The sequence below is a fragment of the Amblyomma mixtum genome, chromosome 2 (assembly GCF_055824585.1).
Source record: "Amblyomma mixtum isolate Tamu chromosome 2, ASM5582458v1, whole genome shotgun sequence".
NCBI lineage: Eukaryota > Metazoa > Arthropoda > Arachnida > Ixodida > Ixodidae > Amblyomma > Amblyomma mixtum.
Window position 1 is genome coordinate 260,505,407 of NC_143013.1, and position 26,972 is coordinate 260,532,378.

At 48.2% G+C, this 26,972-nt stretch overlaps 1 protein-coding gene across 1 annotated transcript; it reads left to right on the top strand.

The window, feature by feature from the left end:
- The first annotated feature begins 4,278 nt into the window (after window positions 1-4,278).
- Window positions 4,279-26,162, top strand: LOC149363746 (uncharacterized). Its single transcript, XM_089568596.1, has 13 exons — window positions 4,279-4,309; window positions 4,847-4,891; window positions 7,053-7,089; window positions 9,097-9,182; window positions 9,704-9,878; window positions 12,207-12,340; window positions 13,913-14,062; window positions 15,323-15,546; window positions 19,433-19,533; window positions 19,938-20,043; window positions 23,389-23,556; window positions 24,698-24,814; window positions 25,971-26,162. The coding sequence occupies exons 1-13, from the start codon at window positions 4,279-4,281 to the stop codon at window positions 26,160-26,162; spliced, it is 1,566 nt and encodes a 521-aa protein (XP_089424722.1).
- Window positions 26,163-26,972: the final 810 nt, after the last annotated feature.

The following is a 26,972-nucleotide window of genomic DNA, read 5'->3' on the forward strand; positions in this document are numbered from 1 at the left end:
GAGGTTGTCCCCTTGCATCGGCGACGATCGATAAAAAACAAAATTCCCGGAGGAGGCCGAAGAAGCTGCCATAGTTTTAACCATTACCTCCACCACTGTCAAATACATCATCAGCGACTCTAAAACTGCAATTTGAAATTTTGCCAAAGGAATGGCCCACTCCGCAGCCATCAAAAACTTACAAAAAAATCTCCAGTACCCGCCAGATTAAGAAGTTTGCGGGGATACATTGGCGGCAACTGACAAAGGACAGGGCCAATTGGAGAGACGTGGGAGAGGCCTTTGCCCTGCAGTGGGTGTAGTCACGCTGATGATGATGGTGATGACCCGCCAGATCACATTGATCTGGGTACTCCCCCATTCAGACTATCCTGGAAACGCGGCCGTTCACCAATTTGCCCGAGGATTCGTAGTTTACCGGGAGGTGCGCTACCACGAGCTCAGGTCGGCCAAGGAGCGAGTGACATCCTACAAAGAAATTATAACCCAAATCAAGAAAGAAAGACAAATCTTCCCAGAACCCCTCACAGAACCCCTCACAAGTAAAACACAGGAGTCCGTGCTGCTCAGCTCGGACCCTGAGGTTCAACTCCGAGTCACGGAGTGGGCCGAAGAGGTCGCCGAACGACGTCGTGGGGCGGCCGCTTGGCGTCCGGCCGAGAAGAGAAGCCCACTACGGGGAGGGGAAAACCACCCCATCCCGAGCCTAAGACCTCTTTAATAAAGTTTGCATCAAACTCTGCTATTACGTAGTTGCCGCTCGTAATCCTATGTGTTTGGCTCCTGCAACTGTGCCCTTTGGACTCTTCTTTTGGCAGTTCAAACCTCGCGTTTTCGAGCTGTTTCGCTTTCTTCACTTCACTTGCAGCGGAGTATCTGTTTGGTAGTGGAACGCTGGGCGGTGCACAGGGGCAAATTTAGGAAATCGAAGGAGGGGAGCGACCGCCCTCCCACCCCCTCTTTCTTAAATTTAGCATCTTCGAACATCTGACCACTTTTGAGCACCTTGGAACATTGCTTTGAAAGCCAACTGCAGTAAACCGCTCCGCAAAATTGGTTGGTTGGTTGGTTTATGGGGTTTAACGTCCCAAAGCGACTAAGGCTATGAGAGACGCCGTAGTGGAGGGCTCCGGAAATTTCGACCACCTGGGGTTCTTTAACGTGCACTGACATCGCACAGTACACGGGCCTCAAATTTCTCCTCCAAAGAAATTCAGCCGCCGCGGCCGGGATCGAACCCGCGTCTTTCGGGCCAGCAGCCGAGCACCATCGCCACTGAGCCACCGCGGCGGCCTGCTCCGCAAAATTAAAACAGCAAATAGTTTGGTTTGGTTTATTGGGGTTTAACGTCCCGAAGCGACTGAGGCTATGAGAGACGCCGTAGTGAAGGGCTCCGGAAATTTCGACCACCTGGGGTTCTTTAACGTGCACTGACATCGCACAGCACACGGGCCTCTAGAATTTCGCCTTCAAGAACCCGCGTCTTTCGGGTCAGCAGCCGAGCGCCGTAACTACTGAGCCACCGCGGCGGGGTTAAAACAGCAAATAAGACGAATAATGAGCTAGTGCTTGCAACCATCGTGCAAGAAATGCTTGAAGCTAACTTAATTACTCCCTCCGCCTGTCTATGGACACGCTGTTACTACTAATAGTGAAACCTCATCCTCCTATTCGGGTACCGCTCTCTGCACCTATGCCATTCTAAACTGAGCACCGGGTTGCGAATTCTCTAATGATATAATTAATTATTATTTTTGTGCGCGTGAACAGAAAGTAACAAAAAGGTGTTTTCTTTCTTTTTTTTTTCTCTGCACATGCTTAGTTCAAAAGAAAAAAGAAGGCGCAGTTATTGTCTCACTCGCGGTGGGCACCTGACAAATCTGGTTTGGCGGTTTCTCCACTGTGCCCATTTTGTGCCGAGCCTGAGACGGTCGACCACTACCTGCTGTTCTGCCGCCGATTCTCTTCTTTGAGAAGGCGCCTATTAGAAATTCCGTTTTACCAGCTGGGTCTTCCTGTGTCTACTGTGGTTGTTCTTTCCTTTGGCGCTACTTCGCTTGGACGAAGCAACAGGAGTGCGCGCTGTGCTGTTCAAAAGTTTCTTCTAGAAACACAGCGACTCCCATGCTAACATTATTTAATTTATTTATTTCTCTATTTGCTTTCATTTTTCTGATTATCAAGCAGTTCATTTATAATTTATTTTTATTTTTTCTCAATACAAAATTGAACCATTCCATGTGTTGCATTCGAATTTGCACATAAAGCCGTCGTCCCATCTTCGATCTCCTAGCTAACAGGACCCCTGTCGTTGCGTCGTCCAATCTGTGAGCCTATAGCCTATTACTACTCCTTTTCCTCTAAAACTGCTAATCTTTCCAACAGTTCACCGCCTGTGTCTTGGCCACTCCCCCGTAGTGGGTATGTGCCATTTTACTTGTGGCCAACCAAGTGGACTCAAGATAATCGCTTTATCGCGAACTTTTGCCGCTTTTTAAGAGAGGCTTGTTTGCACTCCTTTTTATAACTTTCATTCCTTTTTCATTATGCCTAATGGCAAACAGCTCGAATAAAAAAAAACCAACCAACCACCTGAACCACGCCGTGAGGGATGGAATGAAGGATAGAGTGGAAGAAGGAAGAGCGAAAGAGGTGCCGTAGTGGTTGGCTCCGGATCTATTTCGACCATGCTAGGGTTCCTTAATGTGCACTGACATCGCACAGCACACGTTCTTGCTTGCATTTCGCCTTTACGTAAATGTGTCCGTGGTGACCGGGATTCGATCCTGCGACCCTGCGCGCAAAAGCCGAACGCCACGACAATTGAACCATCGATGCGGGTGCGCATGGCCACAATTTATTCGTGACGTCGACGACGCAGAGTCCGCTCAGAGAAGAAGAACAAGAAGAAGGTAGCACTGAGGAGAAGGAGAAGAAGAAGAAGAAGAAGGAGCCCATCACAGCGCGCGTACACCAGCCCAGCCGGTTTTCCGAATATGAAATTAAACCGTGAGTACCCGGTTTGGGCAGTGGTGCTGTTCGCTGAGTGCTAGTATAGTATCTCAATTCTCTCAGCGGCAGTCTCACACGCTGGACTGTAGTAATGCCCCATGTGTGTAGGACCGGTTCGTGTGCCTTTCCTTCCGCGGTGCACGACGACATACACTGTAAACACGAATACGCCTTTATGCGAATAGAATGGGAGTAAGCTGTCCTCTAGCTAGACGACAGTTTACTCCCTTTTGACTCCTTTCCGTGACGGCGCCCAGAACTGTTATATTATGCTTGGCTTCACAACCGGCGTTGACTCTGTCTTCAGCTGAAGAGAGAACTATGCTACGGTCAGAACGATTCCTACACTCTAAACACGAATACACCTATATGGGAGTAAAAAGGAAATAAGTTGTCCTCTAGTGCACACCCTCTTAAAGAAGGGTGTGAGCTGGAGAACAACTTACTTCATTTTTACTCCGTTCTGTGTTAGAGTGTTGTCCCTCCTTATGAGTTGCTCCGATTAACTAGTGAAGGAACTGTACCAATCTGCAGGTATTGTCAGTTGTTGATTGCCAGAAGATGGCAAGTATCATTGCGCGAGCTGTCTAGAGGTAAGTATTGCCACCGTCGCCATCGTAGGTCGTAGTGAAAAAAAGCTGGCAGGCTAATCCACGCAAGCCTGGATTTCGCTGCTGCGTTTTCACGCAGTAGGGTATTTTTTTTATACAGCTTCTCATCGTGCTTTAGCGGAGCTCCCATAGAGCCCCGTGTATTCTTAAAGACAATCGTTTACGCTTGCAAGTAGTTCTGTTATCCAGGCGAGCTTAGACCTGTATTGGTGAGATGGGCTCCCAGTACGAAAGCTCGTGCTTTACTAAAGCTCTAGCTCTGTATACGTTGGTCATGCACAGCGTCAGCGCAGCACCTGTTGCCAGGAAAAGCACACGGGTAGAACAGGGGTAGATTGATCTTCGCACAAGTGCACCCTGACACGAGAAACCGGACACCTGGAAAGCGGACAGGGGAGGTTTTATTCCTGGACACGACAAGATCAAAATGCAGCCGTAAAAAGCATTTCAACCCCAGAAGCTTCCGCGTACATCTGTTGTATATAGTTTTCATCGAGCTTCGCTCGGATCACGTGGTCTCGGGAATGGGCACCCTTGAGTATTGGCCATCGCTGGTCACGTGGGCCAGAGCGGGCCAGTGCTAAGGAGCCCATGGATTAAGCCACGAGAGGGCGTGGCCTCTCTTGGGAGAGTACAGAGACACCGCCCGACGAGAATGTGTGTTTGTGTCCCAGTAAAGCCTGGAAGTGGGTTCGATATAGAAGGGCGAGGGTTTCAGCTCACCTATCATTGGCGGTTCGTCCCTTTGAAGGGACGACGAAATCAAAAATGGGAAAAAGTGATATATGCACATTTCAGCACCATTCGAATACGGTGGTTGATGGACCGACAATTGCAAAGAGACTGGCGCAAACACACACAGAACTTGCAATAGAAGATGCGACAAATGCGAAATTAATGCTGTCGTAATCCACTTTTAAGGTGACATAAGCGTCCCCATAGTTCTTTTTTTTTTATCGAGATATCACTGCGCGGCATAGAATGTAGCAGAGCTCGCGCAGCTATTCATGTACTGGTGTAGAACAAAAAATAATGTATAGTTGAGACACGTCTGCATCTAACTAATCCTGCACAGTGCCTTAGCCTATCGAGAATGTTCACACCGTGCGAGCATATATAAAAGACGAACCGCTGGTAGAATTGGGGTGGGAGTAAATTTCATTCATTGCATGTTTTCAGCGTCACTTGACGTAAGCTTACGCTGATTCTGGCCTTTATTTCAGAGGCCGGTGCTCAGCAAGGGGGAAGCAACCAGGCTGACACACAAGGTACATTCGTTACTTTTGATAACTATTATTGTAGCGAGAGCTACACTACGCCAGCTCTTCGAGCCTTCAGCGTGGCACCCCTTGAGCTCCGTGGCCTTGAGCCGGTTGGTCACGTGGTGCGGAGCAGCTGCTGCTGCCGGTGGCGCGGCGCGCCGGCAAAACCGAGCTGCAACAGCTGTGCGCATGCGCAGTGTTGGGGGGGGGGGGGCAGAGTGGAGAGGGGGAGATGTGTCGCAGCTGTAGGCGGCTCGGCGGTGCTCTCGCGTCACTCCAGGTTTAACCAGAATTAAACCACCGCCAATTTTTTTAACTGCATGACTAACGCAGCATGCCGTGCATCACGTCCAGCAGCGCCCTTTTTACCTGACGCGCTCGCTTCGTAACGCAGTTTTTGTTGCGTAGAACTGATTAGGCGGTGATACGTTCGGGGTGACCCCAATTAAGCCAATGCGTTGCTTGTGTACTGAGCACAGGGTATCATAACATAGCTAAATTGTTTTTTTATTTTCGTAATTCGCATATTATTGACATGCTGCAGAGAAATAACCTACGGGTCTATTCAGGAAAGTGGGACAATAAATATATATAACCAGGCAAAGTTTTTATTTTTTGCGAATAAAAATAATTTTATTGCCCGAGTTGAGGTGCTCGCCCAACTGGTCTTCTGTTTAGTCGTTAGATTTTAACGACTGAGTTGTCGAAAATAACGCATTGATTACTAACAACGAATTGATGTAGTTTATTTTTACACTTAAAATAGCAAATTTGTGTTTATAATCTGCTCAAACAACGTGTACTGTGTGTTTCGCCAACCGCACGAAGAACCAAGGGTTGCAGTGTCTAACGTTTCATTGAAATCGGTCGTGACGAGTGTTGTTTCTTAAGCACCATGAGGTGGGGATGCAAAAGAACAATCAATGTTTGCGCTCCGCCGTTTTGTAACGCAGGCAGTGCACTGTTTCTTTCCCAATGTCGGAATTAGTGCCGATAAAGCACGTCAGGCGTATCAAACGTGTCGTCATTGTGACGTCATACCCCAGCGCCTACGTCACCGGCAGCAGCGACCAATGGCAGTGCACCGAATGAAACGGAAACAGAATGAACTGTAGAAAATGTGGCCCCAGCTTACACGTTCATATACCGTCCTAAAGTCGAATTTTCCTGCGTAATTTTTTTTTCTGGTGTAAAAAAAATCGGCAAATCGTATTTCTTTTCTAAGTTGCTGAGTGCACGTGCAGTCATAGAGTTTCTTACTGTTACCTAGAGGGAAAGCTAGCGACCCGTCTAGGTGAGTTTGCGTGGAGCCCCCTCAAGACCACTTCAGCCACCATGGGCGCTCAAAGCATCATGGGGCGGTGAGCTACCGACTGCAGAACCACAACTTTTGGCCAAAAAATAATGCAAAAATAAACGCTATTCGATAATCAAGAATGTCCTAACATTCAATATCCTGCCTAATGATTGCGATAAATGGGCAGAAAAGCATGTAAATGCAATGTTTGTCCAAAATAAGAAATGGCTAGCCCTCCTATTGGCCAAGTACTGAACACTACAGAAACTAATAATTCGCGCTTAACAGGCGTACTTTTAAAAGCAAATATGTTTTTAAAAAATGTTGTTGCTTAAACACTTTAAGAGGTTTTTTTAATGGAATTTTGGAAAAGAGAACTTTTATTGGCGTCGTGTGCTGTCTCGGTTTCTCTACTATGGCTTTTGCACACTGCGTTCGCGCCAAAGTCGTCAGCGCAAACACGAACAGCGTTTTCGGAATGAAACGTCTCAGTAGTGACACTCTGTGTTTCCTAAAAAATACGACTGTCTCGGAACAAGTTGCTCACCGCCCCATGATGCTTTGAGCGTCCATGGTGGCTGAAGTGCAGCGCCGCCAGCTTTCCTTCTAGGTAATAGTAAGAAACTCTATGCGTGCAGTCCGCTGTTGTGGTGCTGCGGAGCTGACCGCCGAAAATGAGCTCCGTTTAAAAAGCGCTGTGTGGGGCGAATGGAAAAGCTTTGCTATTGCGCGATGCTTATGTCTTTACGGCACACATCCATTCTCTCCCTGTCGTCCTTGTTTCTTAAATGTCTTCGACCAGTCATATGTCCAGTATAAATATAGTTAATTCGCGTTCGTGAAAGAGCATTCTCTCTTCTGCTTGTTCAGAATCTTTATGGAAGACGTACAGGAGCCGTCTAAGAAAGTAAGTACATTCGTAAGCAAGTTTCGTAGTGCACAGCAGAAAAAAAATGGTGCGAAAAAAGCATATTGCGGTGCATCCACTGTCAGCGTGAACAGTGAACTTGAGTGAAAGAAGAAACAGTTCTGCTGATCAAAATGATCATCTATGAGGCCTGCCCATCACGTACAGTCGTGCCCCTGTAGCTTCCGAAGCAATGACTCAGGGTCAGAAAAACAGCACTATCAAGAAAGAGTGCTTAAAACTTAATTTTCTTTCGAAATAAATGCGACCAGAACCAAAAGCTTGAAGACTCGAGAACTGCACCTGGCACCTTAACTTCATTGTTTGAGTTGAAAAGCATGAGAGCCGGAGCAACAACAAAAAAAAAAAGTCGAGAAAGAACCGCTGTAATAAAACTCTACAGACAGAATTCAAATTTCGCTTGCAAATTAAGTCCGCATAAGGCTGATGCGGCAGGAAACAGCGTTAAGGCCGTCTTTTCCGTGGATGCGTCCGAGACGTCGCAGTTCCGCTCGAACGTTATGCGTGTGTTAGTCAACGAGGATACAGCGTAAAATAGCTTCAGTGAAGCGTAAGCTACTTAAGCAAAGTTTAACGTTAACGTGGCTTCAGCACCAACAGAGCTCACCATGCTGTCTCATTACTGGGAAGTGAATCGTGATGCATGAAACCAGTCTGATCACGACTCCGCTTTATCATTACGTGATTTCAGTTGCACAGAGCAGCAATGTACCCAACTATGGCTGCGCAACAACATGGCGGTCAGCTCTCATCGCCTGGCTTCACGGAGGATGGAGAAAATTCAGGAGTGGCTGTTACGTCACATTTTTGAAGCCGGACGTGCTGAAACCTGCTCCCCCCCCCCCCCCCTTCCTTGCTTCCCTCCGACCCCACTTGGCCTCAGTTTCAGCGAGCTTGCGAATGCGCAGCAGACGACCAAAACGCAGACGACGATGTATCCAAAGTTACTATTGGCTGCGCTGTCGGTCAAAGACTCCCAGCAGTCCTTGCGAAAGCACGTGACTTCCGGCACACTTTTTGGCTTGCAGCTGTGATAGCGAGGACCTCTCCTGAGCTTTCCATTCTCCAAGCCTCGCTTAGAGGCCACACGAGCGTCACGTCCTCCTCATGTGGTCTCGTGGGCCAAGCGAGGAGGCCCAGCGGGACGAGCATATCGCGGCACAGCTGAGCAAGAGCGAAACAGTTGCTCCTGCTCGAGCAACTTTCTCTTTAGTTGAAGCTTCGATTTGCTGCCTCTCCAACAAGTCTACTACATACACTAGACGAATTGCCCTTTATGGGAGTAAGCGGTCTCCTAACAAGCGCTACCTTAAATAGGTATATGATGCTCCGCGAGTCCCGGGGTAGATTTCTATCCCTGAAATAATGAAGTACTTAAGGTTGGTAACGGAAGTGGATTCCCTCCTCATAACATACGGAGTTTTTGCAGTTAGCAGTGGGAGATCTTTGTCCCGACGACGGAGTTAAGCGGTGACCAATGAGAAGAGGTTAAAATCTCGGTTAACATTTTCTTTCATTACTAACCGCAGAGCCACTGCTATCGAGATGCAAATCTCCCATTGCTACTCGCAAGAACTCCGTGTGCTCTTACGTGGCAACCTGGTGTGCCCCTGCCAGCCGTAGGTATTCTATATTTCAGTGGTGGAAGTCTATCCCAGAGCTTGCGGAGCATGTTTGTTTCTTTGAGGGACTGCACTATTGAGTAGAGTTTATTCCCATAAAAGGTAATATGCGTTTAGTGAGCATAGTGCTCTATACTAGTCGTAACAGACATTTAAAAAAAGCGCTACATGAGCGTAGGCTAGAGCACTAGAGCTTCCTATAGAGCACGGCTAGAGCTTGCTAGAGCACTACGCGCATCTGAAACAAACACGGATCAAGTGTTAGCGCGAGCTTTCTGAAGTTGTCCGTAGCAGTCGTCTTGACAGCAGGCTATTTCGTTTCACTGACTATTTTTTCTCTCCCACATGACAACCCTGGTGACAGACTAATCTTTGCAAACCTACCTGTCCTTTTGTTGATCATCGGCTGCCTGCCGCTCATCTTCATGGCGGTCCCTTCTGCGTCGCCCCGTAAGTGCAAGCAGCTCTGGCATTGCTGCTACTGTACACCGCTCTTCCCTCTACACATCCGGGTGTTTTGTGAGGGTCTTGATTCAAGTGCCCACATGTAGTGACCGGCCTGCAGTATTGAAATCGACACCTAGGCAGGCGGGATGTACGCTGCTTTCATTACAATGAATGTCGTTGGCACGCGTTACAGGACTATTAAATGCGTTTTTGTTTGGCTCCGTGAGAATGTAAATGCATGCCACCTGTCAGAACACTTCCAAAGGTTTGGCCAGCTACTTCAAAGGATGGTTAATGACATGGTTTTCGAATAAGAAGCCTTGAATCGTCTGTAAGGTCTCTCATGCCTAAATCGTAGGGGTGCGACAGCTTATTAATGAAACCTTCATGTTCTTCGCAGTATATATCATAAGTGCATGCATACTTTCGAAGGGATGGCGGTGACGACGTGTTAAATAGAATTGAGCGGTGAAAATGTTGAACATGGTTACCTACAGAATAGTTACTTTTTCTTTTTACTGCAGTGAGCTCGTACATCGCGGCGTCGACGAACTTCGGGGCAGCGGAATCCGAGAACCCGCCCAGCTCCGCAACTCCCAGCGCGTCTCTGAGCGCGCCAAGGGTGCCGCCGCCTTCCGCTGCCAACGAAAACGAGGTCGTCGATGCTGCGGTGCATCAAAATGCACCGCAGTCTTTCGGGTACCAGGGCGGCGTCGCGAAGAAGCCTTCGCAGAAACCCAGAGACGCTTCCCACCACGACCATCGGCGTTACTTCCCGGCTCCACCAAAGCGAGCAACGCGAGAACCGGAACCGGAAACACCGCAGTTGCGGACCGGCGGTCCTTTCGAGCTGCTCCCAGGACTGACGGGGCCGAAGGGAAGGCGCCTCGCGAGACGTCTAGTGCGGAAACGCCGCACGATGACCACAGCCGTAACCCGTGATTCTTCGGCGACGTCTGCGGACTCCACGGGAGCCGAGAGATCGGTGATCAGCAACGGCGACCAGAACGCACGCAAACGAGATGAAAGCCAGAAGCTAGCCGAGCATGTTTGGGGGATCATCGCAAGGACACCGATCATACCTCTCGGTCGCACCAAAAACCTGCATAATCCCGAAGCACCCGGTTCGATGGTCGAGAATACAGTGGCCGATATTGTGCCGATGAACGGGACATGCTACAACTCATCGCGTTGCGGAACGTCTTCCCACGATAACGGGGGCGGTTCACGCAAAGCGAGGGGAAGCGATGTAATGGAACCGGTACCGGCGACGTTAGTGCGTTCTCCGGAACCTTTCTTTGGCGCAACGCGTTCCGGGAAGAGTTCCAGAAAAGCAGGTATCGATGGAGAACCAACACAGACAGTCGAGGCCTACACGACAACTGTTGACCTTTTCGACTGGTTGTTCGCTCATGGACTAAACAATGGGTGGTCAGGTAAAGTACCTTCGGAAAGGGAGCATGGGGCACAACCTCGCGGTTCCGAGGACAGACATACGACACACTTCGTAAACTCCGAAGAACACACTAGCGATATGACACCACAACATTTGCCGGGACTCATGACATCTGGAGTAAAAAGTTTAACTGAGATCGCTAGCCCGGAGAATGCCCGAAGCTCGCCAGATCGTTTCCTCAGAGTCTCCGAGCGACTCTTTGAAACAAAGACTGCATGCACGCCACCAGATCTTCACTCGGCAGTCTACCCCTCCGATGTTGAGACCTTTCGAAAGTTTCCAAATCGTGCTGCGGCAGGAGAGAGCGCATCTAGCAATGAAGATCACATAAGCATGCCTCACAATAGATTATACTTGAGTGACACAGCTAGCCCATTCGCACTGAATGATGGTTTATCGTCATCTCTAGTTCCACCGGCAGCCGATTCACATCCGAAAGAAAGCTTCAAGAAACCCGGCGTTGCTAAGCCCGCAGGAAACGGTGCACCTCTGCCGAATTCTCCCAGCGCGCACGAACCTCCTCTGGTAGCGAAAAACGAAACGCACGTCAACGACAGAAAGCTTAGTGGATCTACCGGTGAGCCTCGATCGCTTTCCACCAAGGCTGAGATTGGAAACAAGAATGCCGATTTGAATTTGAGAGGTGCGATTGATCTCGGAGGAAATGAGAGTGGCGATGACGATGACGATAGTGAAAATGACGATGATGACGATGACGTCGATGACACCACCGGGAACAGCAGCAAGAAGGACGCCTGGGAACGCAGCGGTCTTTTCCAATCGTTTACTAGGTCTCAAGGAATACTGTCTGGTACGTCTCGACGGAACTACAGGAACAATGACAAGAAGGTGGTCGGTTTTAACCGACCTCTCGTTGCAACATTCGAAAAGGAAGCGAAGGTAGAAGTACACTTGCCTACCCCGGGCAATGAAGGCTCGACCACTGTTGACAGGAGTTCGGAGCCCTCACCGAACCTCGGAGACGCACCTCGGAAACAAGACGTTGTCAGTAACGTGAAAAACGGTACATTTGAACCTTCTACGATTCTGGCAGAGGTTACGCGAATCGTGGACTTGCATTCGGTTCCGCCCGCTTCGAACAATCTCTCTGGTCAGTCATCAACAGATGGACAAGTGGAGATCACAGGCGCGACGTCTGGGCATACCGCGACGGGTGAAAGGGCTGCGGCAAGTGATAACACAGCAAAATCTTCATCTGCAGATCTTAATTCTTCTCCCAAACAAAGCGACGATCGTGGCAGACAACTTCGAAGGGGTAGCTCCCCTGAAGCAACGATGACTCAGGGAACCACCGTCCAGCGTGAACGGGAGAAGGTCCGTGAGCTTAAAGCCAAGTCTGAAAACTTCAAGTCGAGCACTGCGATTGAAGCAGCTAGTACCACCGTGACTGAAACTGTGAGAACAACGTTTTCCGTTGTGATCGAAAACACCACCCGGAAAGTTAGCGAAAGCGATGCACATTTCACTAGTACACACTCTAGCTCAAAAATCTACTCCAGTTCTCCCCTAAGCGAGAGCGCTAACATCTCAGTTGTGCCTGCGTCTTCAAGGACAGATCAATCCGAAAAGACCAGCTCGAGGCCATCGACAAGAAAGCGCAAGTTTGAGACAACCCAGCATAACACCGCACCAGATATCGTCGACCTTACGTCGCCGACTGGAACCATCAGTTACAAGGCGTTAGGTAAGCTCTCGACTCGTACGCGCACGCTTAAGTAGCCATCACCTCGCGCTCAGCTTCCTCTACATTGCCTGGAAGATGCGAGATGGAGTACATATAACTAGCGAGGAGTGGAAGGGGGGGGGGTTACACGGGTTGTGGTCTTTATCAAAACACCCGACACGGTTTCCCTGCGCTATTCGGAGCACATGTCTTTATTTACCCCGAGGTTAAACCAATTCTGTAAGCGACCCAAAACTGCACAGAGCAAGGCGTCCTGGTTGGTCATTGAAGAAAGGGTTAGCGATGTAGACTGTAACCGTGATGAAAAAGGCTGATTAGTACGAAAAAAAAAGGATTTATGTCACTGCAATTTTTGGTGACAAGATTTTGCTCTTAGTACTGACGGATCTTTCATGCCAATAGGACTCCATTCAAAGTAACACCCGAGGGCGCTATTTAAAAATGCAAACGGCACATGTAATTCAGTGCATACTTTTCAAGTATTTAAAAATTATTTGGCGTTCGCGGAAGCCGCAATGTGTGTGATCGCGACAGCTGTGGTGCATAGTTGCGTTTTAGATGTAGTTTTACTTCCACGATGATGCTGTGTTGCACAAAACGTTGCAGTTTCCGCAAATGCCAGATATTTTGCCCGTGAAGAGAATCAATGATTAGAGCTCTGCCACTTACTCTTGCGTTTCTCGGACTAAGATCGAACCGTGTAATGTTTATTCAGGGCATCACCGGCCACGCAGGCAGTGGTCTGATCTGCAAAAGCTGTCCTGCTGGAGTTTTGTACAGCAGCAATGACATGATGCGGTTACGAGTTATAGTGTTACGAGCAGCGGTTCCAATCATACTTTTCAAGACGTTCTGGATCACGCGGAAGTGGCGCCCCTGTTGCCCCGACGTCAACAACCAAGTGGTGGGATGCTTCGCGTGTCGTCATTGCAGACGCCATATGAGAGGTGGTAGCCAGTGCTGTTGTTGTAAATGTAAGGTAATAAAGTGAATGAACATTTTAATGCGGTATCATAAGAGTTGTTGTCACATCAAAACCCCACCGACGCCCGTTGTCACGAAATACGCTGATTCGTCGAAAGAGGTCACGGGAACTTGTGACATCATCACAACCAGGCCACCGGGTTGTGAGTAACCTATAGTTTCGAGACAGCAACTCTTAGAGAGTCGAAATAAAATGTGAAACGAACGTAACACGTGAAAATGTCTGCACCGCCAAAGCATAGTGGATACTTGCTACTGCAGCTATGGCAGTCCGAATATGGCGGCTGATTGACTGACGATTGAAAAGAATCTGACGCAAACTCACGCAGAAGTGTTGCAACAGGAGCTGCAACAAATGTGAAATCTAATGCTATCGCATGCCGCTCTTAAGGTGACTGACCGTCCCCAAAGTTATTTTTTTGTTCGCACAGCCGGAGGACGTAAAAGGCAAGAGTGGTGTCTATCCGCAAGCACTATGAGACCTTCGATTCACTGAAATATTGTATTCAGCGTGTGTGAGGAATGAAAGAGAAATTATTACCGTAGGCAGCAGACGCGAATTCACAGTATGTTCGCTCTTATTTTCAGGTCACTCCTTACCAGAGAAACTGGACGTCATGTGTTCCATCGTAGCTACGTACGACGGTCCTTTTCCTGTCGGCCTGTGCGACAAGATCATGCTAAAGGACGCCGTGGCGTTCGATCAAGTGAAGGTCAAATTCACGGTCCGGTCGTACGGCAAGTATAACTGCATTCTTTCATAACATCTTTTTTTCATCCCTGTAAAGCGGTAAAACCAAGGTGTAGGACACTATATCGCCACGCTCACCACTGTTTCAATCTACTCCCGGACGAAAGTCTAATCGGAAAGGCAGAATAGAGGTGGTACTGGTATGGTAACAAAAGGAGTGTTAGGCTATGCACCCTCAGAGCGAACGACGAATCCGTGACGCCTTCATAATAGATAAAAGTGCAGAGAGGAGCAGCGAAAGAACAACATAAACGACAGGTCACAGCACTGCTTTTACAAACTAACTGTGTCTATGTAATAAGGGAGTAATTACTCATTGACATCAACCCAAGCGCAGCCACAAAGCAGTACAAAGGAAATCTATACAGCTCTCTCAGAAACTTCGCAGGTAAAGAAAAATTTGTCCTGGTCCAGGGCTCGAACCCGGGAATACCACTTCACCGGAGCAGTCAATAAATCTACTCCACCTTGGGGGATTCCTCTAAACATTTGACCATAAGTGTGTCTATGATGTTCTTTGTTCGTGGTGTCTTGCCTTATGTAATTTTTTTTCTTCTGAAGACGGTTCACACGTGCTATTATTGTGGAAGTTAAACTAGAAAGAAGTGGTAGGTCCTGTCATCTCTGTTCTTCTTTTGGTGCTTCTTTTTTCAATAATTTGGGGTTATAGTGCCTTCCATCTCAAGTCTTGCTGCATGCCATGACACTTCGTTGTTTCTTCCCACCTGTTATTACTTTTGTTGTGCTAGAACTTTGTTAATAACAGTGCTCATGACGAACCAAAGCTACTTCCCCGTGCGCTGTTTTGAAGTAAGCTGCTTCTTTGCAGTATTATTTCCTTAAAAAGTAAGCAACCGGGCGTAAGGGTGGCCATAAAATGCAAAAGAAGCGGCAATATAAAGAACTGGTGCGGAGAAGTGACTAGTGCAGCTGTGTGTGCCGCCGCCCGTTTAGTCTGTTGGGGGTCCCTTGACAGTCGCTTGACTTAGGGACCCTCGCCTGTATACTGAATTCATGTATCCAATATGTACCCAATAAATTCTTATCTTATCTTATCTTATCTTAAACCAAAAACTCCATCGTTCACCTGCGGGCTTAAAAGGAGTCTTGCCCATATATAACTGGGGTCAACTCATGAAGGTGGGACGTGGGGTGCGTAGCGTGTTGGTTTTGCTACTTATCTCCGTATGATGATAGTTTCACAACTCGGATGGATTGGAATCGGTTGACGAGGCTCCTTCTCGCAGACGCGTTCCTGGCGCTCAAGGCGCAGCAAATGGGCCGCCGCTTCAAGATAGTGGGCCTCATGACGTGGCGCAACATCGAGCAGTTCCGACTGGTGAACCCATCGAGCGACTCCTTCGTGGAGAAGGTGGAGCGGCTGCTGCTGCGCATCAACTTCGACGGCCTCTGCATGGACCTGGCCGGAGTCACTCGGGGAAACATCCTGGCCTACAGGCACATCCTCAGGGTACGTGTGCCCCTAGCGAGAAGGGAGCGTCCGAGTGTGCAGAGTGGCGGTGACCCGGACACCACAGACAGACAGACAGACAGACAGACAGACAGACAGACAGACAGACAGACAGACAGACAGACAGACAGACAGACAGACAGACAGACAGACAGACAGACAGACAGACAGACAGACAGACAGACAGACAGACAGACAGACAGACAGACAGACAGACAGACAGACAGACAGACAGACAGACAGACAGACAGACAGACAGACAGACAGACAGACAGACAGACAGACAGACAGACAGACAGACAGACAGACAGACAGACAGACAGACAGACAGACAGACAGACAGACAGACAGACAGACAGACAGACAGACAGACAGACAGACAGACAGACAGACAGACAGACAGACAGACAGACAGACAGACAGACAGACAGACAGACAGACAGACAGACAGACAGACAGACAGACAGACAGACAGACAGACAGACAGACAGACAGACAGACAGACAGACAGACAGACAGACAGACAGACAGACAGACAGACAGACAGACAGACAGACAGACAGACAGACAGACAGACAGACAGACAGACAGACAGACAGACAGACAGACAGACAGACAGACAGACAGACAGACAGACAGACAGACAGACAGACAGACAGACAGACAGACAGACAGACAGACAGACAGACAGACAGACAGACAGACAGACAGACAGACAGACAGACAGACAGACAGACAGACAGACAGACAGACAGACAGACAGACAGACAGACAGACAGACAGACAGACAGACAGACAGACAGACAGACAGACAGACAGACAGACAGACAGACAGACAGACAGACAGACAGACAGACAGACAGACAGACAGACAGACAGACAGACAGACAGACAGACAGACAGACAGACAGACAGACAGACAGACAGACAGACAGACAGACAGACAGACAGACAGACAGACAGACAGACAGACAGACAGACAGACAGACAGACAGACAGACAGACAGACAGACAGACAGACAGACAGACAGACAGACAGACAGACAGACAGACAGACAGACAGACAGACAGACAGACAGACAGACAGACAGACAGACAGACAGACAGACAGACAGACAGACAGACAGACAGACAGACAGACAGACAGACAGACAGACAGACAGACAGACAGACAGACAGACAGACAGACAGACAGACAGACAGACAGACAGACAGACAGACAGACAGACAGACAGACAGACAGACAGACAGACAGACAGACAGACAGACAGACAGACAGACAGACAGACAGACAGACAGACAGACAGACAGACAGACAGACAGACAGACAGACAGACAGACAGACAGACAGACAGACAGACAGACAGACAGACAGACAGACAGACAGACAGACAGACAGACAGACAGACAGACAGACAGACAGACAGACAGACAGACAGACAGACAGACAGACAGACAGACAGACAGACAGACAGACAGACAGACAGACAGACAGACAGACAGACAGACAGACAGACAGACAGACAGACAGACAGACAGACAGACAGACAGACAGACAGACAGACAGACAGACAGACAGACAGACAGACAGACAGACAGACAGACAGACAGACAGACAGACAGACAGACAGACAGACAGACAGACAGACAGACAGACAGACAGACAGACAGACAGACAGACAGACAGACAGACAGACAGACAGACAGACAGACAGACAGACAGACAGACAGACAGACAGACAGACAGACAGACAGACAGACAGACAGACAGACAGACAGACAGACAGACAGACAGACAGACAGACAGACAGACAGACAGACAGACAGACAGACAGACAGACAGACAGACAGACAGACAGACAGACAGACAGACAGACAGACAGACAGACAGACAGACAGACAGACAGACAGACAGACAGACAGACAGACAGACAGACAGACAGACAGACAGACAGACAGACAGACAGACAGACAGACAGACAGACAGACAGACAGACAGACAGACAGACAGACAGACAGACAGACAGACAGACAGACAGACAGACAGACAGACAGACAGACAGACAGACAGACAGACAGACAGACAGACAGACAGACAGACAGACAGACAGACAGACAGACAGACAGACAGACAGACAGACAGACAGACAGACAGACAGACAGACAGACAGACAGACAGACAGACAGACAGACAGACAGACAGACAGACAGACAGACAGACAGACAGACAGACAGACAGACAGACAGACAGACAGACAGACAGACAGACAGACAGACAGACAGACAGACAGACAGACAGACAGACAGACAGACAGACAGACAGACAGACAGACAGACAGACAGACAGACAGACAGACAGACAGACAGACAGACAGACAGACAGACAGACAGACAGACAGACAGACAGACAGACAGACAGACAGACAGACAGACAGACAGACAGACAGACAGACAGACAGACAGACAGACAGACAGACAGACAGACAGACAGACAGACAGACAGACAGACAGACAGACAGACAGACAGACAGACAGACAGACAGACAGACAGACAGACAGACAGACAGACAGACAGACAGACAGACAGACAGACAACACCAGACCAGACCAGACAACACCAGACAACACCAGACCAGACCAGACCAGACCGGACCAGACCAGACCAGGCAGACAGGATTTTATGAAATGAATCGCCATCGACATGCTCATAGGAATGAAAAGGTGTGGGAAAGTGCTACAATAACTGGAGAATATCGATTTCTGGAACGAAGCGTGAACAGCTGCGCAATAATTGCAAAAGATGGCGCCACAGGTACTTTCAAGCTGTAGCTTTTGAATACGCATTTACTTCCTCCATGCCCCCATCGCGAGCAGAGCGCGCCAAGTTCGATTTGCGAAAGTGACATATAGGCCCAGCCATCGCTGATTTCGCTTTAGAGTCGCGCAGTCGGCCTGTTTGTTTGTGAGCGGCGCCTTGAGCCACTCGGTTGCTAAGGGTGTCCGCTGTGCGCCATGTGCTGCATTTCTCGGTGTTGGCATATTAGTCAGCCTGCCAAGTGCTGTGGCATGTTGCACACACATGCTTGTGCGCTAACAAGTGCTCATATTTAAAGAAGGAGGCAACACGCTGCATTCAAGCCTACATTGAGCAAAAGACCAAAGAGAATATCGCAACACTCAGTTCCTCACGCAAGACATCGAAACCAATCAATCAATCAATCAATCAATCAATCAATCAATCAATCAATCAATCAATCAATCAATCAATCAATCAATCGGTCATTCAGATCTCTCCGTTTGTAACGCGAGTGGAAGTGAGCTGTGCTTGCAATGCTGGTGCCTCTCCGACTCGGTTAGGTCATTCATTCATTCATTCATTCATTCATTCATTCATTCATTCATTCATTCATTCATTCATTCATTCATTGGTTCAATCATTAATTCGTTGGCTCGTTTGTACGAGATATTTGTTCGAGACAACTCAGCGATACACTGCAACATTTGACAGAGCCGCTTCAGGTTCGTAGTGGCAAAAACGCTTATTCAAAGTAAAGGAGTTTACGACGTCTTTCCGTGTGGTGCCCTTAGTCCAGAAACCCATAAGCGTCTCTTTCGAACTGAATTTTAAAGCTACAAGTGTCTCTATTATTGGGGTTGTTTGTTAAATGAAATTCGCTCATAGGGCAATTTTTGTGTGAGGTGAAATCTGTCTTAATTGAGGCTCCGAGAGGGAGGCTCAGTAAGAGCAGTCAAGTGTCATGTAACGAACGCACTGAGAACTGCTTGTCTGCTGCAAAATAATCTGCCTGTAGCTTCGACTCCACTGTCATTGCTACGGCCTTGAAAATTTCGAGAAGATTAAAAAATGTTACGCTTATCTCGGCAGGATATGCGAGTGAAGCTGATGGACACCAAGTTCCTGTGCTCCCTCTTCGACTACAACGTTCTCTACAAAGCTTCGTTCCAGGACCTGCTCTCCCTGCTCAGGTAAAGCTCCCCCACTCCATAGTTTCAGCACGTAACAATCCTTATTTTTGGACACCAGTGTACGTGCCCACTAGGAAACGCGTTTTAAGAGCTTCGAGCATCAGTCGCCCTTGACTCGTGAACGACCACAAGTTGCCCCGCGGCGGTAGCGAGTCGCACAGCAGGAAGTTACATCTCCGCGAGCAAGATTACGGGCTGCCCGTGCGTGGCTAAATTCATGAGAGCGGAGGGCAGGCAGAGTTACCGCGTAGAGGCAGCAGAATCGCAGCTATTTCGCCCCCTCCGTTTTCCTGCTCCTTTCCGGCCGTTACGCGCGTACACATTTTTTTGCTATTTCTGTCTTCTACTGTCTCGTGTATGGCTTTGGAGCAGCTGAGCTCAAGAGGAGGGCGTGGTGTACGCAGGGTGTTCAACACGACTGTGATACACCAGAACGTGCAATCCATCTCGAAGATGGAGACCTCGGTGCCGAACGCTCTACGTCACCTGACCAGACGGAAGTACTCGCTGGTAGGTGCATGCATGTGTGCTGTGACAGCACCGTCATCGCTGCCGATGCAGCGTTGCCGCTGGAAGCAAACATTTAGAGAAGCGTTTCGGGGTGGCAACAGTGAATTACTTCGAATCTGGAACGCAGACAAACGGCTTTGGCTCTTTTAAAAATGACAAGACACATCAAAGGAGCACAGAGCCCTTACAAAATATTTTTAGACAGTCTATAGATTCACCATAGACTTCTGTCTATAAAGTATTTAGACTCTCTATAGACAAATCCTAGGTAACAGTCTATAGGCAATATAAATGCTATAGACAAATCTATAGATTTATGGCCATGTACCTTTACGTAGTAAACTTTTGTCTGTAGACAGTCTATAGATAATGAATTGATAAAAATAAATATCTATAGGAAGGCAATAGAGCCTATACTATACTGTCTATACTGTCTATACATCATTTTTATATGGGAAGACTATACGGACACCGCCTACTTTGACAGGCAGGGAGAGAAAACGTTCCCTACGAATGCCAAGGAGTCCTCATGTCAGGCACACTTCGTTGTGCCGACGTCCTTTAGTCAAACCATGCAGAAATTAATCCGGACAACAAGTTCATTTAAGATTTCCTATATAGTTAATAACATTGACCGTTACAAGTCCAAAGTTCTCGACTTTCTTTGATTTTGAAGCAATAAATATATGCTGAACACTTAATTGCTGTCAGTCGAAACGCCCTGCCTCAGGGTTCGTCTCCACAACTGCCTTTAATGTGAACAAAAACCTTCATACAACACATACGCTTATTGTCAGAGAGGTGGCTTGATCTTCAGTTTACAAAGCCGTTCCTTCAGTGCCGTGATATCTTGTCCTTGTTCTACCGGCGTCTTGGGAGATGATCTTAAGCACAGTGCAGTCCAAAGCACGTTATAAAGTAGTTTGAATTAGAAATATTGAAAACAATGACAAAATTACGTGAACTCTCTGGCATCCTCACGTATGGGAAGCAATAGCTACATGATTCGTAAGTGTACGAAGAGTAGAGTATTGTATTATATCTCTATTTCATTTGCAAGAAGTCGAGGAAGTTGAGGTAAGATCTGATGATGTAAAAAGGGCCCTCGACCATGATGTGCTGTAGAGATGACGTTTGCTCGACGCGTGTTCCTTAAGAATGCACTGTACGCATAAAAGACCATGCAGCTTGATGGCCTGTCTTGCGTATCTTTCCACCGGCAGAAAGGCAGGACTCAAAACAGCATATTACTTGAATTCTTTCTATGTCCCGTTCACGCAATGGGATGAGGCGCGTTCAGTTTCGCAGGTATGTGGCATGAATACCATTGTTTCGGGGATTATAAACTCGCCCCTTCTTTTTAAAACTTATATGATAAGCACCACTTCCAAATTAGTACAACGAAGGTGTCCAATTGATTGTATGGATTAAACGAGCGAAAAGTCTCTTGGAGGGAATAGGCCACGCGATGTTCCTATATGGCGTTCAGTCTTAGAATGGCGACATTTATTTTCTTATTCGTTAAACGTTTTGCCGCCAAGGCGTTGCTTCACGTCTAATGCGTTGTATGTGCTGTCCAGCGGATATCGTGGCAATATACTGAAGCTAGTATTTGTCGACATTACCGTATTTTCCGGTGTATAAGACGCACCCTTGTATAAGACGCACCTGCCATATATGCAAGCTGTCACTGAAAAAGTTCGTATATAAGACGCACCCATGTATAAGACGCACCCCAGTTTACCCAGTTAGGCTAGTGAGGCTTAATTAAACACGCTTGCGCGACTATCGCGAAATGCACCGTACCTGTGAGCAATTCTTAAGCAACGCTAAGTGATCAAAAAAGGCAACACTCACGCCATAACCGTCCACGTTCTAGCAAAAAAGAAAGAAAAAAACGACACAGCTCCCCATATGTCCATAACATTTTATTTCTACTTCAAGCCTTCGAAGTCTTCATCTTCAGATGCGCTATCAAAAGGTTCACCCATTTCTGGAAGCAACTCGGCTGAAACATGCACTACGTACACGGAGCAAAAAAAGTTGCAAAGGGTGACTAAAAAAGAACGCCGGCTTGTCTTGACAATGGCGAGAAGCGCGATTGTCACCATCTTTTGGCGCTTCTCATTACTTTTGCTTGGGGCCTTCGAAACAGCGCGCGTTTGTGATCCCGGAAGTCGTCATCCCCGCCGTCACCTAGAATGTCGCGCACGGCGGTCCCGGTATTGAAGTATTAACCGTGTTACAACCGCGTTATTGGTAGTTACATTTTTTTAGGTGAAAAAAGCTTGAGCATGAACCGGAGTAATCGATGAACTCGCAAAAAAATATGAAAAATTCGCATATAAGACGCACCCTTGTATAGGACGCACCAGCAAGATTTTCGAAAAAAAGCCGCGTGTTATACACCGGAAAATACGGTAGTTTCACAACAGTTAGAAACACACATCCGCATGCAACGACGGCGCATTGCTAACACCAAACGAGAGAAGCTTAACGTAAAGATCATGAGCCGCATATATTTTATTTCCTCGAAGCCAGAGCCTTAAAAAGCGGCACAGCCTTGGAGGAAGCTTTGCTTAAGACTCAGCTTCACTTTCCTTATTCATATTAACGACATTTCACAGTTGCCGTCTTCCGTAGCTTGCATTCGTAAGCGCAATCGAATGTTTTTCCTTTCCAGCCGTGTTTCGATGGGGGCTAAATGCAAAAAGGCGTCCTTGCGCTGTGCGATGTCGGTGGTCGTTAAAGAATCACAGATGGTCGAAATTAATCCGCAAGCCTCCACTGCGGCGTCCCTGGCAGCCAATGTGTCGCTTCGGGACGTTAAACCCCAAAATTTACAATTTACGATTCCACCTTTCTTGCTTATGTTCGGTAATAAGCGGCTCTACTTGAAAATAGCTCGCCTTGGCTGCCACTAAACACCTTTAGCATACCGTGTTACCGTTAGCGTTACAGCTTCACGCACGTCTGCCGCATCGGGACCAATCAGCGCGTGCTCACTGGCAGTGGGCGGGATCCCGGTATTCCCTAACGGTAACGGTAACACGGTACACAGCATGCTAAAAATGTCTCATATCCTTGGGATAAGCCAAAATTTTAACGTTTCTCAGGAACATAGGATTCATATGCTCCTTGTGAAAATTTAGCATGTGCCTGCGTGTGCTTGGGGCTTCAGTGTGAATAAGTTCAACTTGAGGACCAGCCTGCCAGGTGTACAACCATGCTAAGATCTCCTGTTTTAATAAAAGAGTGCTTCCTCCTCCTCATGTTTTGTCGAAGAAGCATATACCGCATTGCATGATCGAGGGATAGCCTCGTCTTCTTTCCGTGGCCGCATAGAGTGCCGCCCTGGAGCTGGCGATGGAGGTCCGCGGGACGTCCCACCACCGCAGCGTGTGCTGGACGCTGACGCCGTGGGGCATGGAGTACCGGCTGCTGCTGCCCACTGAGGCCACGGGCGTCGGAGTGCTCGCCCGGTTCGTGCGCTCGGTGGTGACTGGCGCCGACGTGAGTAGAGCATTGCGGCTAAACCTGCTTCATACGGATTTTTACATGGCAAGGTCGTGGGAGTGGGAGCACACAACCAGAGCAGTTTGAGACTAACTTAACGATTTCAGCGTGGAAGAATGTGTACGCCCGTGAGTAAAATTACAAGCCTCATACTCCTCCCTTTCCACTAAACCTCTGCTTTTGAACTTCAACATCGATTCAATGTGTTGCGGTTACTTCTTGTGTGGTGTAATTTACTGCATGAACTGGGGGTATCCGTTACAGCCGGCGATGTCGCTTCGGCGGACGCGGTTGTTGCGACGCGCGTCTGTTCTTTTACTCTTTCCTCTCACATCTTTCAACGCTCTTTTATCTGCACGTGGCAGCGGTTGTGGCTCAGCCTTGAGCCAGTGGGCAGGCCCGCACACTTTCCTTTTCATCCTTCTTTCAGTCGCGACAGCAACAACAACATGAACTCCACCTTAAGCAGCAAGAAATTGTGATCCCTTCAGGCGAAAATGTATTTCTAAACTGGAGGAAGGCGTCCCGTCCATTTGTTCGCGGGTGTAATCAATGCCGAGAAGTTTCAAAATGGCGCTAAAAAGGATTTTTTTTTCTAGGCATAGGGGAGGGAGATCACTTTCTCTATAGATTCCGCATTTAACCTTACCAGCAAGCACTTTACTTTTTTTCACGTTTTGTACCAGACATGGTGTGTGCCGGTCTTGGCTGAAGGCTAGATAATGTCAGCAATATCGAGGTGAACACTGTTTTTGTAGCGAAAGCTATATTGGCCAGGAACTTGCGATTTCGCTGTGGCGGTGCTCCGAGGAGGCACAGAGACTGACCTTGAGCCGTTGCCTAGCAACCGCCGCAGCTGGCGGACGCTGCGCGCCATCTGGCATGACGTCACACCGCGCGCCTCGCCGCGAAGCTGCCGCCGCCGTTTGGTATGACGTCACACCGCTTGCCTCGTCGTTGTGCTCGCTCTCGCTACGTAAATCCTGGCATAGCCGAGCTAAGCCACTGCCAATTCTTTCTGCTGCTTGTAACATGACTCCTAAGCTACGCTGTAGGACCACAGTACTGACGGCCAATGCGCAGAGCTGTCATGTTACATGCTTATGAAGCGGTGTTAATTCTGTCGTTACTCGCGCAGCTATGCTCCGTGTACGGGACGGTACCGAGGTACTTCGATAACCTGACGGCTTCCTGGTACCTCGTCAACGACACCAAATGGATCGCCTACGACGACCAAAAATCCCTGGAGAAAAAGGTGAGGTCTCTTAAGTGACGTACGGCCCGCACCTTGTAATTCTTGAGAGACGGTCGATGAGTGAGCAGCCGTATGCAGAGGGGGTTGATCACAGGTGAAGGAATATGCGTCATATCGGCCATTGGTTGGTTGTGTTTTCCAACGAACGAGCAGAGAGCCAGCACTATGTTCGTCTAGTGAACAGTCACTTAGCACTTCGCTCCTTTTCTGTCTTGGTCTCACGTGGTGATGTCGGTTATGCTGTAAATAATTTTGTTTGGGGTGACATCTGACCGTTGTTACAATATTTCTTCGTTAACGTAATGATTCCGCAAATGTTGCGCACACAGGCAGTAAAATGACAAGATTTTGACATGTGACACCAATAGAAATTCCATTTGTCTTTCCTCTGAAGCAATAGGAGACTGGAGCAGCTACGGGGAAGAGGCAGCTGATTGAAATATTTGCTTCTTAGCATTTCTACATCTGTGAAGTCCGAGCCACTTGAAGCGGGAACAGTTTAGCGCCTTTTGACGCCGGAATTTGGTGCACTTGAGTAGTTCATAGTTCTTGTTATACGTCTGTGGTCTCTTGAGCACAAGACTGCGAAACCTGTAACACGTCCGCAGGGAAGATAGCAGGCTTAATAATTCGTAAAAAGCTCATTTAGCAGCCATTTTTAGTGCGTTAGCACTTCTAGTGGTCACTCCCCGCACTTAGCGTTCATGTGATTGCTTGTTTGCTTTTTGGGAAAAATTTGGTTCTTGAGGTATGATTAGGTAATTAATGAAACGTGAAAAAATACACTTAGACGTCAAAATATCCATGGACGCCGATATAGTACATGGACGTCAGAACAGCCACGGACGTCGATGTAGTATGTGGACGTTTTGCTTTCGCATTGCTCCAATGAGGGGGGCCGCAGGGATCTCAATTTCAATTGCGTGTGTGTGTGTGTGTGTGTGTGTGTGTGTGTGTGTGTGTGTGTGTGTGTGCGTGTGTGCGTGCGTGTGCGTGTGTGTGTGCGTGTGTGTGTGAGAGATATCGCAGCAAGTTACTTGCAAAAATCTGGAAAACTTAGAATATTCTACCTGCTCTGGATTACGATAGTTCTTGGCTGCAGAAGATAGGCAGTTCTCGACAAAACTGAAACCGCTGCGTCTCGTCTAATGCGCAGATTCCCGAACTGCTGGTCGAGTACGCTCCGGACTGCGTATACGTGGAAGACGTGCAGAGGGACGACTCCCTGGGGGTGTGCGACCGCCCTTTCCCTCTCGTCGCCTCGCTGAAAGGGATGCTCGCCGAGGCCCTCAAGCACACGACGCACCTCGAACACACTGCCGCGACGACGATCTCAAAGATCGTCTAGGGCGTGCGGGTGGCTTCTTTGCGGAGCTAGCCATTAAACAACTCGGCGGTTGCCTTCCTCCGCCCCTTTGAAACGCCCCTCTGGTATGGTGTCCCTCAAAAGGATCCCTCACTTCGAGTGGGGTCGAGTGCAAAGGTCACTCGTCTCAACGCTATTCAGTAATTACACAATGCTACAAAGAGTACGCCTTCGAAGATGCACTAGTCAGGCAATTCTGACAGGCTAAACATCAAAGATTTAAGCATTGTTGCGCATCGACTTAAAACGCGAAAAGCTGAAACGTCAATTCCATTAGACAGGGCTGGCACATCACACAAAAAGGAAGAATAATATGTAACATGGGCAAGCTCTCTGACTTAACGTCGATGTATAAAGTACATGATCCTTTCAATCACTCGCGGACAAATCTCTGAATGTGCGACATCGACAAGTAATCACAAGAAAGACAGTGTGTAAACAGGTTCCTTCTCCTTAAAAGCATAGGGTGTTGAATGCTTCAAACAGTATGCTGACGTTCTTAGGCATGTGGCTTTCAAAGATTAACCTTTGCTCCGCGTCCGTCATGACTGCAGTAACCGGCTCTAATCGTTAATCCAGCGGCCAAACCTTGACCTAGATTCCAAGACGCAGCCTTGTGCCCCAACATATTTTGCCTCAGCATGTGCTCTGAAACCAATCGCAGCTAATACACATGAAGGCACTGAGGCTCAGAGCGTCGACAAATCTACTTTCAATTTCCTGTGTCTCTAGTCTTCCGGTTCGCTACGTCGGCTGTAGATGTGTGCGACCGTGTGCTCGACCGATAAAGAT

Excerpts from the sequence above, each read along its gene's own strand:
- LOC149363746 (XM_089568596.1), top strand. The coding sequence starts at position 4,279 with ATGTGTGTTTGTGTCCCAGTAAAGCCTGGAA. Across the intron at positions 9,183-9,703 it reads GGTCCCTTCTGCGTCGCCCC|TGAGCTCGTACATCGCGGCG; the intron begins GTAAGTGCAAGC and ends TTTTTACTGCAG. Across the intron at positions 12,341-13,912 it reads CATCAGTTACAAGGCGTTAG|GTCACTCCTTACCAGAGAAA; the intron begins GTAAGCTCTCGA and ends TCTTATTTTCAG.